General features: G+C 32.0%; 1 protein-coding gene across 2 annotated transcripts in view; it reads left to right on the top strand.

The window, feature by feature from the left end:
* LOC107450470 (testis-expressed protein 11) overlaps window positions 1-11854 on the top strand; it is a 20237-nt gene extending 8383 nt beyond the window's left edge. For both annotated transcript variants that reach the window (XM_071180746.1, XM_043044448.2), the window contains exons 4-8: window positions 1796-2010; window positions 3366-3552; window positions 5896-6009; window positions 9840-9956; window positions 11425-11854. In XM_071180746.1, coding sequence (XP_071036847.1) covers window positions 1796-2010; window positions 3366-3552; window positions 5896-6009; window positions 9840-9956; window positions 11425-11601 — 810 coding nt within the window. In that variant the 3' untranslated portion in view covers window positions 11602-11854. The remainder of the gene's footprint in view (window positions 1-1795; window positions 2011-3365; window positions 3553-5895; window positions 6010-9839; window positions 9957-11424) is intronic.
* Window positions 11855-12938: the final 1084 nt, after the last annotated feature.

The following is a 12938-nucleotide window of genomic DNA, read 5'->3' as shown; positions in this document are numbered from 1 at the left end:
TTATTCCATGAAATAACTGATCGTGTCCGTTAAAGTGTGTAATATGTTATTAATTTGACACTTTAACTAGTTATTCTATGAAATAACTAGGTATTCTATAAATTAACTAATGAGAGACAGTTAAAGTGTAAAATAAACAATTTATCTAAAATGAAATAACTAGGTATTCTATAAATAAACTAATGATAGATAATTAAAATGAAAAAGAAGCAATTTATCTAATTTATGCAATGTATAAATGGTACTTATGGAAACGTACCATAAAATCATTTGTTACAACAAGGATTACTAAAATGACACTTGGAATTACAAAGAACATTATTTCTGAAACAAAAACATTTTTTGTTGACATACTGGGTTTTACACGAACATTTTTTAAATCCCTGACCAGTACCTAAACTTTAAGCTGTAGCAACCGACCAGAGCGATATTTCTACATCCGGTACTTCTTCGATTTTAATTAATTTTTGTTCGCAGACACTGAACTGGGATCGGGAATATAATTGTTTTATGCGGCCGTTTCTTGTATCCAGTGGGAAAAATCCTTCTTCGGTTATTTTTATGATGATAGTTAAAATAGATTTGGCATCACCTTTTCCTCTGTCAACTTCAGGTACTGGGATACGAACGGTAAACCCCACAGAGGCTTCAGAATGAGATTTATCCGACATTAATTTCATCTTTTTCGCTTGAATTTCTAAACATTTTTTAGACTCTTCTCTTTCCCTTTGAATATTAAGTTCATTAAAACACAATTTGCAGATTTTCTGCTCAACTTCATCTTATTTCACAGTTTAACGGGCTGCAGATCGTTATTCTATGAAATAACTAGTTAAACCATGAAATACAAGAGAGTTTTACACTTTAACGGACACGATCAGTTATTTCATGGCATAACTAGATATTCTATAAAATAACGGATTTCATACTTTAACGGTAATATATATATATATATCAGAGAATGGGACAAATTGAAAGGCAAATTTCGTAACCGTTCTGGGGGCAAGTCACACCATGTGCACATCAGTTAACATGAAAAGATGCAAATACGGAAATGAAATTATAATAGAAAAAAATTCAGTAATATAGAATGAAAAACAGCTAATCAGCTGATTCTAAAATAATTGCCGTGCTCGGAGTATCTACATGGATCACAGGGTTCTACTACATGGATCGTAATTTGGGTAGTGATTCATCTGGTTTTTGTTACGTTTTTCTCATCACTTCTTCCCTAAAGAGCAGATCCTCGTTATAAATGTTGTTGTTGTTTCCAATCTTTCATAATATAGCCTCAGCCATATCAAATCCTTGAGTCCAAATGCTCTGGCAAAGTCACACCCAAGAATTGTTGGCAAGAGAGTGTTCTTTAAGAAAAATTCAGGGCAATCAAGTATGTGTTCGGGGGAAGCTGGCTTCAAATTTCATTTGCTGCATGTTGGGAAGACTTTGCACCCAAATTTGAAAGTTAAGAATCTTAAATGGTCACTGATGAATCGTGAAACTGTTGTTTGATCCGATCTATCTCCCTGGTGAACTCTAGATCACCACCAGGGCTTTTTCTGAAAACTAGTGGTGAACAGGAGGGGCCTGTAGCAGCTTTTTTACAGGGGGAAAATTTCTTGATAGGTAATGAGGTAGTCAGATGTTGCGACCTCAGTGGTGCCCCTTTTAGCCTTATCTGCTACCAACTTGTGATAGGATCCATTGTAAGTGAACGCCTCTAGTTTTGTTATGAATGTAAATACATTTGTTAATAACGGTGATTACGATACACCCATGTAATTCATTCCTGCAGGAGAAAGAAGATGACACATGGTTTTTCCGCATATCGTGGAGCCTTGCTTTGAGGCAAGAAAATGAAGACTTGACTACCCATAAGTATTTTTTCCTCTGTAGTCGCTTTCTTCAACGAGACCATCAGTCTGATATGAAACAGCAAGTACTCTTGATGACAATTTCTTCAGGACTTGAGGTGATTCGCTCCAAAGAATCCACTCATGACATCATTGGGTAAGATTATAAAAAGTATGCTCGACGGTTGCAGTTTTGTTTTGATGAAAAAGTTATAATAAAAAAATACAGTCGGCGCAGCGTTGGAAAATAATTTGTATTAAAATAATTTCTATCAAAATTAAATTTTTAATAAAAATTACTTTCAAAACATTTTAGTTCGACTCAAAATCATTTGTTTAGAACAGAAAGAGGAGGATATTTTCGAATGTCAGCTTCAGAACATTATGGAAGCAATTATGCAATTATTGTAAATAACAACCAAAGTAATCGATACAAGTTACACGCTTATTTCTGTATTTTTTGATATGGGGTCTTCAAAATTACTTGTTTTATTTCGTAATTTATTGTAGGTGGTCTCTTAAACATCTAAAAATGTAAACTTTATTGTTAAGTACGAGAAATTGCATGGCTTAAACACCTCTAAAGTTACAAAATAATCTTTTAAATATTTTTTGAGAAATTAAAAAAAGATTTTAAGAACTGAAATGTTTCTTCAATTATAGAAAGATAGTATAGTTTGTAAACGAAAGGGTTTTTGTTTTTAAACATCGTTTTCAAACAAAAAGAAGTCATACTGAATCAGAAGTAACCACATTTAATTTCGCCTTTAACTTTCGGGAGGAACCAATTTCTCCATGTTATTGATTTGCCAAAAATTAGGGCAAATTAATAAGCAGAGGGTAGTCCAATGGTAATTTCTGTAAAAAAAAGTCATTGTGAAAAATGGTCCTTCTCATTGATCTTTAATGATGAATGAGAACAACCACTTGTAAAATTAAGCATAGACAACCCTAGGGGTTAACATTTGTCTTAAAACTTCTGGGTCACTACTTTGAGTGATAATTACGCCATCAAATATTATCATACTCGTAGTGTTTACAATATAACGCGTTCCTTAAATTTAAATTTTAACAAGACAAACAACAAATGAGTATGGAGAACTTCACGAGCATGCTATGCCCTGCAAATGAAACAAAAAAGAAATTACTGACGGTGATATTTTACACAAGTGTAGACATGTAAGGGATAACACTCAAAACATGGCAAACCTTGCACTTTATTTAAGTTATGATATTAATTTTCTTCAATATGTTTTGGAATCACAACCAGTTAGAATTTATAAATTACAGGAAACTCTTATGAATGGTAAAATGACGTTTAAATTTAAACACAAATCAGAATGATAAGACTTCCTGTTATATAAAGCCTGTTCAGTGTTCACACATCGCCTCATAAGCATGACATAAGAGGATGGATGCACCGGAAGTTTTCTAAATTTTTTCTGGTTTTAGAAAGCTTGTTATTGTTTACATTCTGTAAAACTATAGCAAATAATAAATTTTAACTTTTAGGCAAGTGATGGGAGCCATTCAGGAATGTAAAACTATGGAAGCAATATCCGGCACTTTGTGGAATCTTCTGTTCCTTTATGAGTTTGAAATTAAAACTCTTTTGAACGATACCCCTGGTCTAATGCAACTCTTGAAGAAATCTTGCGTGGATGTAGAAACTCTTCAAAATGCTGCTGCCACAGCTTTTGTAAGTATACATGTTCATGGCAACACTCATTGTATCGAAGATTCGTTATTTTCGCATACTAATCTAAAGACTTGTTCTATAACTTGCTTGCATGGCGTTTTAGGCGAAGCACAGAGAGAAATCAAATGTTCTCTGAGAGTTACGTAATAAAAAGGTGCCAATGCCCATTGTCGATGTGGGAGTTACTTATTGTTATATGGCGAAATTAGGGAATTTTGATAACGGCTAGTTGTAGCATTTTTATTAGCAACTCCTTTTGAAACCATGTAATCAATTTTACAACAATTTAAATTGTAAATTTTTTAAAAGCTATTCGAGTTATTGATACAAAATAGTTTTCAAAATATGGTAAGTAAACTTCAGGATTTGTTTCTAAAATAAGGAAAAATTCTCCAGACCTAAGCAGGTTTAAGCAAAATTTAAGTATTGAATAAAACGTTTTCAACTAAAAAAAATTTAGGGATCGAGTTTTTGAGCAGATAATGCAACATATAATTTATTTGTTACAAAATAAATCTGAAATGATTGTAATTATCATGATAAAATTGTATTTATTGGATTAATTTTAAATATTGTAAGCCGTAAACTAAAAAAAAAGTAATATTAAATTCTCGAATAAACCTTTGATAATCAAATTCAGTCTTTCCGAAATTTTGAACCTGTGTAAAATTGCTTTGACGTACCCGGGATGATTACAGCTTTCGCATGTAATCAATAATACGAGAAGTTAAAGCCCGTATTTTTAAGCACAAATAGGTATGCATTTTCGGCGGAAAAAGTGGCGATAGGATAGTGATTCACAAACAAGTTGTCACCATTTTATATTTTTTTAGAAGTTTTGTGGCTGGTGGTGATTGTTTATTTTGCTCTATACTTACTAACTCGCAGCAATCTTTCTCAGAACAGCCAGTTGTCGGCGGGGAGGGGGTGGTCAGGAACATTAAGGTTCCTTAATTGCGTGACCAAAAATAGGGCAGGAGAATTATGACCAGTATTGCTCGCCTGCCGTCTTGACTTTTTAAACAAGCTGATTCCCATTAATCTAAAGCTAGTTAGGATTCAGGCCATAACCATGGATAGAACCCTGGTTTCACAATACCTTAATTATAAGCGCCATTGCAGCTTATTGAACCACATGTTTCAATCAATTTGAAGCTGTGATCATTTTAACGATTTAGTGTTCTAGATATTTAATGAAAATTGCTTTCTATTTTCACAAGATAAAGTCGTAGTCGTCAAAAAGGAGGCAGATTTGGGGGGGGGGGGCTTTTATCTCACTACACGAGTTGCCTCTCCTCACAAAAAATGGAACGTTTTAAATAAACTTTTTAAAAAATGATTAAAAATTCCTTTTTGTGTGAATGAAGTAAATAATAGTATTAACCAGTAAACGTTTGGACTCATAATAACATTAATAATAATAAAATTTATATTTTAGTATGTTCATGAAAAATAGATATTCATCGAATCAAGTGTAAACAATTAAACATCGATTTTCGTATTTACCTGATTTAAAAGCTACGCTTTTCCATTTGTATTCATGCGATTTAAAAATCGTACATTGCGATTCCTAGTCACGTGATTTAAAAATCTAATATCACGTTTTTTATTTCTCCATTTTAAATCAAATATCGCAATTCGCGTTCACGCGAGTTTATAATACAATTCCGCGATTCGTATTCACGCGTTTTTAAAATTCAATGTTGCGATTCGTACTCATACGTTTGTAATATCAAACATCAATTTTCGCATTTATACGTGATTTAAAAACTATGTATTGCGATTCGTATTCACGCGATCTAATAATTATGCACAGTGGTTCGTGTTTACTTGATTTAAAAATTCATTATTGCATTTTGTATTTTAGCTTTTCTAAAATCAAATATAGCGATTCATATTCACTCGATTTTAAAATCAAATATCACGCTTCCTGTGAGAAGTAAGATTTTTCTTGAATTAGTTACTCTAGAGGTTGTGTTATTCTGCATTAGTAAGTAATTTAATTATAAATGTTAGTATAAAAAGTTATGTTAAATATGAAACAGGTATGGTATATAAATTCATATAAATTTTTTGTTCGTAAAATTTCCAGGCTTTTTTACTCTCTGCCCCAATCACCCCTTTAATTAATAATATATTATTATTAAGCTAAATTAAATATAAATTTCCGTTGCTAATTTAAATACGTTATAAGACACTGAGGGAGTAAAATTAAATACTGTAAGTCATTACAAAATTAGGAGTGGGCATAAATATAAACAAAAATATATTTTAACGAGATTAATTTGAAGGACAAAAATGATTATGAAGAATTGTAAAACTTTTTCTTTCTTTTCTTTAAAGGCTTGTAACAACAAAGAAAACCTTAAAGTTGTGATGATGGCCCTAAAAGTTGCCGCAAATAAAGAAATACCTGATAGCAAAATGATCAGTCAAATATATCACAGTTTAATTCAGGTAAAGCCCTTTTTCTTATGTATATCTATTGATTAGTTCTCAAGAAATCTCTTAGTATTAAAAAAATAATAACAATCTGTATGATGATGTCATAGCGGCAATCTGTAACATTAACTTTTTTCCTTGTTATTTTCGAAATTCTTGACAGTTTCCTTTTCTTATATAACTGATTTCAGAGAAGTTTCACAATGCAAATATGTTCTAGAAAATTTGAAAAAATGTCTGTTTAATGTGACATCATGATGAGATGAAGTTTTGTATAAAAATATGGGTATTCTCAGGAAGTTTAAAATCTTTTTATAAACTGATATCAATTATAAATTAAAATAATTTTTGATTTTTTTAAACATTACTGAAAAAGTGATTTTTTTAATAAAAAAATTGCATTGTGTAAGACTTTACAAAGCGTTTTAAAATTGATAAAAAGCAGCGCAAGAGTAAGTATTTCCGTAAATTTTAGCACCGTTTTATAGATGTAAAACTGGTTCTATAAAATTATGCAAAACGCCATTTCAAATTCGACACCCTTTCATACAAAAAATCATTTTAGTTTTCAAAAATGGATGGTTGACTGAATGTAAGCAATAACAAGCTTCCCAAATCGGAAGAAAATTAGAAAAATTTCCAGTGTATCCCTCCGCTTATGTTATGCTTACGAGGTGATGTAAGAACAGGCTTAATATTCCCGGAAGTTTTATTATTGTGATTTGTGTTTAATTGTACGCGTCGTTTTACCATTCATAAGAGTTTTCTATGATTTATAAATTCTAATAGGTCGTCAGCCTAAAACAAATTTAACAAAAATTAATACCACAGCATAAATGAAGTGAAATTTTAGTGCGAAAGTTATATGTTAAGTGAAGTGAAGTGTTATATTGAAAACAATACAATTATAATAATATTGGATGATGCTTTTTTCAGGCTTATTTATAGGCTTAAAAATCTTTTGGAAGTAGTAACCTAAGCCTTACGACGAATTTTAACCCCTAGCACTATCTGCGCTTAACTTAAGACGGCTAGCCATCCATAGAAAATGAAAAATCACGCTGTGTGTACTGATTGGAAATCAAGAGATCAGCTCCTGACTTGTTAGCGGCGGTGACGGACAGGTCAGCTGATTGGCAAATTTACTTTGGCAATTTCCTCTTGGCGGTTGGTTTTAGCTCATACCCTCCACCCCAACTACCTCGCGAAATGATCATGGTCTTTCTTTGAGCAGTTTTTCTCGTGATTGCCAGAGAGTATACTGTCAACCATTTGAGAATATATATGCCTAGTTTTCGATTTTTGTCTTCATTTAATGATATCCTTCCATCATATACAAAAGTTTGCCTCAACCAAAATAGGTTTAAATTACCCGAGTTGCTTGATATTAAAGAACGAAATTGCCTGTTATAAAAAGAACGATTATCTAAGAATGCATCTCGAAATTTTCCAAACTCCGAAATCAGAGATATCTGGAGAGCCTACTATTTCTAAGTTGGCTTCGAGCCGTGGCAGGAAATCTAAAAAAATGTCCTCTTGAAAAGTAAAATGTCCGAAGAAATGAAAATGTGTAAGGTCATGCGCAGTGGCGTGTAGAGGTGCGTGAATTCATGAGAAAACTATTACTTCTAAAAAAGAGAAGTTCAATCAATGAAGGGGACTAAAAACTCAATTAATAATTGCCAAAAAATTGGGTTAAATAATTTTTAAATTTTAAGCTCCTGTTTTCGATTTATTTATGAAAATGTAAACAGAAATTATATTTTCCAACAAAATATTCCTAATTTTTTCTTAAATAAAAATAAGATTTAAATTTTATAAATGATCTTTTCTATTAATGCCTAACTTAAAACCTTGTTATTTAATTTGAAAATCATACTTGCTTCATTTCAAATACTATTAAGTGTCTTGCAATGGTGTGCAAATGTTTCCGGCCATTGTATTTTTCATAAAAATGTTCAGCTTTTAGCTTTTTTAAATGATTGTAAAACAAATAATTTTAATTTTATTAACTTTTACAACCAAATTCAAATAATATAACATTAATACTTATTGATTATTAGAAGTATAAATATTTCTAAACATGACAACTAAAATAAACAACGATACTTTCGAGTTAAAAAGTATCCGGCCAGAGCATGATTGGAATTTAAAATTTTTTTTTTAAGCAAATTGAAAATTTTGTAGAATAACTGAGTAATATAATATTTTTCATAGTTTGCCGTCTGAGCCGTGGTGGCTCAGGAGATAGAGCGCTCGCCTTTCAATGAGGTGAACCGAGTTTGAATTCCAGCGATGGCTGATCGATTTGAATTCGCACTCGGCTCGCACCGACCGAGGTGCTGACGTAAAATATCCTCAGTCGTAGACGGATCATGGGTTAGAGTCCCTTAGTTGCCAGGCTAACCGTGGTAGGTTTTCGTGGCTTTCCTCTCCATGTATGTAAATGCGGGTTTGTTTCTCGTTTTCTGGATTGGGTTCAAAATTACAAAGCTGTGGAGTTAAACATTGATAGCTGTAAACTCAATGTTTGGTTGGCAGTTCAATGACGTTTATAAAATATATAGTTTGCAATCATGCCTTTTGCAGCAATCACAGCCAGCACAATGTTACGGACACAAGAAATTGCACTCAATAAGAATTTGATTTCATTCTGATTGCAAAGCATGCTGTAATTGTATTTATTTGAATATTGATACAAGAATATGTTTTTTTTCTCTCTCCAATAAACGGTATGAAAATTTACCCCGACCTGCCCAATTTAGGTCATAACGGGTAGATGTTTATTTAAATCTAAAAAGCAGTACAAATCACCAATAAACGGTATAGGGGATTATGGTCTGTAGATTGATTTGATCACTGTAAAGCATCAATATTGTAGCCATTACTTTACAAGCTTTGAGTTATGTTTCGTATCGTTGTCTTGCTTAAATATTCTGACATCATTTGATCTGCATACGCCAGAAGATTTTTTTCTAAAAAATAAAGGAAGCTATTCAAAATGTATTTACATGAATACAAAAGTAGGAGTCCTTGATCTGAAGAAAGCCCAAGTCAAAACATTACATCTATTTTGCATATTTAATTTTATCATTTATTTCCCCTTTGAGCGTAGAATATACTTATTGCCTTCACTCCGATCTAAATTTAATTTGCATTCATCAGTACTTTTATTACAGCTCTTGATAGTCCAGGTTTATAGCAATCTGTAATCTGGGCATCTCTTTCTTAATTAAGGGTTTCTTTATGGTTATTTCTCCACGCTACACAACAAGTATCTAGTAACAGTACTGCGACAAAAATTTATAATACAATGCTGTACAATTTGAGTTGCAATAGAATTGCGTTTTATTATACGGATCATTTTTTTTTGTTAGCGAGCCACTTTCACACTTTTAACTTTGTTAACTTAGATTATTAGTAACCAGATCATTTACAATACGGAAATCTTATCGACCATGGGATTCGAACCCGGTTCCCCTCATTGGAAGGAAAACGTTCTATTTCCTGAGCCACCACGATTTAGTAGCAATCGATTGAAATTTTTAGTGCTCTTAATTGTCGATGCCTGAGGCTATTGTCTTCTGCACCCCCTTTTTAAACGACTAGAGATTAGAGAGAGGGCCAAGAAGACCCCTCTCTTTTGTCCTGGTTAACGATTTTAGTGTAAAAGCGTAAGTGTTTTAGATAAATGTTTAAGTTAATTTAAGCGGTCAAGTTCATTTAGGTGGTTAAGTTAATTTAAGCGATTTAGTGTTATTATAATAAGTAACATGTCTTTGTTTCATTGACACTTTCTATAAAATAAGAAAGGAAGGTGCCTAAAGGGGGAATATCTATTCTAGGTAATGTTTCTCATTGTGGAATGCATGGATTCATCCGTAGAATTGGAGCTTTTTGATTTGTGTGGAAAAATATGTAATCAGCTGGAAAACACTCTCGATGGATATACAGAATCAGAAGTAATGAAAACAAAATTATTTTTTCTAACTGTCTAAACTAATACCGGAGAACTAATACCAAAGTGAGAAAAAAAATTAACTCAAATTTTTAATATCAATGTTATTCTGAAAAAAGTCGCATACTATATAAATATGAAAATGAACATAGTTCTCTTTTTTAAAAATCAAGTATAACCATTATCCAGTTGTTACTTCTTTTAAAATACAACAGCTATAATGATAGTACAAGAGATGGAATCAAATGTCATTTTCATTTTCTTATGCGTTTGAACTCTGTTTCACTATGCATTTTGGACTATGTCTATTGTTTTTTTTTAAATGCCAGTTTTCAGCTCTGACCGAAATAAAAAATACACCGACGATTTTTAACCTTCTAACTGTGACGCTGTTTTGAATTTCTGCTTCACTTTTTATGAAAAGAAAAAATTGTTAAACCTACTGTAACTATGAGCTATAACTTATTGTTGTTAACAGATTGATTTTAATTCTTAAAATTTCATATTCGACATTAGCGTGTCTAGTGTTTAAGAAGCCCAATGTCCCTACTGGAAGGCTGGGATGAAATCTACCAAATTCACGAGAATCAGTTCATTTTAAATTTGACATATGCAGTATGCAAAATGAAAAACGGACCATCCTAAATAACTTTTGATCTAATGATCGGAACTTCACGATCTAGGACTCAATCTTAATAGCTTAAGGGGGCGACCTCAAATATGCTAATTAATTAGAGCAGACAGTATTTTAAGTTCAACTAGATCACGAGAATCATTTTAAATTTGACATGCACAGCACGCCATAAAATAAGGACCATTGAGAAATTGATTTTCAAGAAAGTCTGTTCTTTGAAATTCGATTTCTCAGGATTTTGCCATGCAAAATTATATTCTTTAAAGTAATGCAAAAAATTATATACCTTACAATTCAAATTTGCTATTCAATTCAATTAAAATTGAAAAATACCAAAAAACAATAAATATTTACTAAAAGTTATCTTTTGTATGGAATTATTTTTGGATAAGCGAATTTTATAATTGTGCGCAAAATTTTTTCAGTCCGCTTAAAAAGTTCTCGAGATATAACTAAATACGCAAAAAGTTAAATTAACATTAAGGGGCCCAAACTTTAGAACCCTCTCCTGACCAAACTATTGGACCCTATTTCCCAGATTGCTGCTACCCCCAATAGTTTGGGGATCAAAAATCCGAATCCGTCGAGAAAAGCTATTTTTATTCAGAGAAATTTCGTTTTCGTGTCTGATTTTGTAGTTTAAAATATCATCTGCACTTATTAATTAGCATATTTGAAGTCATCCCCTCGAGCTCTTAAGATTGAGTCCTAGATCGTAAAGATTCAGTCATGAGTCAAAAGTTATTCAGGATGGTTGTTGATTTTGTACACTGTACATAATACCAAAAATTGTTTTTTTTATTTTTCTCTCATTAATCCAATTGTTATTCCTTCACAGATTTTATGGCTGACGGTCAAGTGCTGGAACTACAGCATACAAAAAATGACCAGTGGTTGTAGGAAAAGTGCGAGAGAATGGGCTTTGCTCTCTATAAATTTTCTCTCCAAGCTGGACACTTTGAGGTCATTGCACGGTCCCAAAATTCAAAAGCTCTTTGACACCTTCTTCTCATAGTTTCACTTTTTCAATGTATACATATATTTCTTCATATATAGAATAAAAACTAGAGATTGCATAGTTTATTATTTTTTTTTATTATTGTCAAACAGGTATGCGTTTCTCAATATCTATTGCATTTCTGTTGCATTAACCGCTGCTCTCATATTTTATTTTCGGATTTAAGTGGCTGATCCATACAACGGATATGAGATTTTTCACCTCCTGTCCCGAAAATAATAGTTAATTTGGAATATCAGTTAATGAGGAATTGAAGGTGTCAAAAATGTGGACAGTTCTGCTTAGAAAACTAGAAAAATTAATTTTTCAAAGTCTCAAAATTAGTCACAAAGCTTGACAACAGATAGCGATGTTGACTATTTACACGATAAGCCAATGTTTTTCGCTGCATCACAGCAGAAATATTTGGATCTAAGTGCACACCAAATGGATGCTAAGATCTCAGCGTGAACGTATATCAACATTGCTAAAAAGACATCTCTTAAAACGACGTCGCACAGTCTTTTTTTGGCTTTCTTTCTTAAATTGTACGAAATGAGGACAAAAAACTTATTAATACAAAAGCATTGTTTCGTTAATAAGAACTAATCAAAATGATATTTAAAAATCGTAACAAATATATGTACACTGTTTGTATTCAAAGAAACTGATGAATGAATAATAAATATTAAGATGATTTTCATCTACATCGAAACAAAAGTAAAAAAATTCTTCGTCTCACATTTTATTTGTTATGGGCATGTCAGCATAAGTCACACTTTTTTTAGTGACCCAATCACATCCAATGGTCTTTCAATGTCATATAGTTGTTTGTTTTCTAAAAACAAATGTTCTCCTTATTTATCGAAATATGTCGCCAAGTCTAGGATTCCAATAAGACTTCGAAAGTATAAGCTTTTTTTTTAAAAAAAATTCTGCGATATATATCGTGAAAAATAGCGCGAATTAAATTTCCGGCGAGTTTAACTTTTAAAAGCTCTTATATTATTTCGAAAGCATATTCGTATAATTCGATAAACAAATAAAACGGAGCTATAAGTAGTAGCGGCCGATAACTTAAATCCTGTTCCGCAATTTAAAAAAAAAAACTTGCAACGGAGTATAATAGCACTCGATATGAAAGGGAGATAAGAAATCAAAACCACTTTCAATTCCTTATGAAATCTACAGGTGTTTCTAATGAAATTAATGAACAATAAAATTATTATTAAATGCTAAAAAAATGCCATGATTGTCTTTCCTTTTATGTTTCCTATGGCCGTATTGATTCGACAGATTTTAGTAGCTCTTTTGTTTCGCTTTCGCTTTAACGTTAATTTGTAACCCCTTATACT

Source organism: Parasteatoda tepidariorum, chromosome 5 (assembly GCF_043381705.1).
Source record: "Parasteatoda tepidariorum isolate YZ-2023 chromosome 5, CAS_Ptep_4.0, whole genome shotgun sequence".
In the NCBI taxonomy this organism is placed as follows: domain Eukaryota; kingdom Metazoa; phylum Arthropoda; class Arachnida; order Araneae; family Theridiidae; genus Parasteatoda; species Parasteatoda tepidariorum.
Note: the sequence above shows the minus strand (reverse complement) of the source record. Positions and strands in the feature narration are given on the sequence as shown.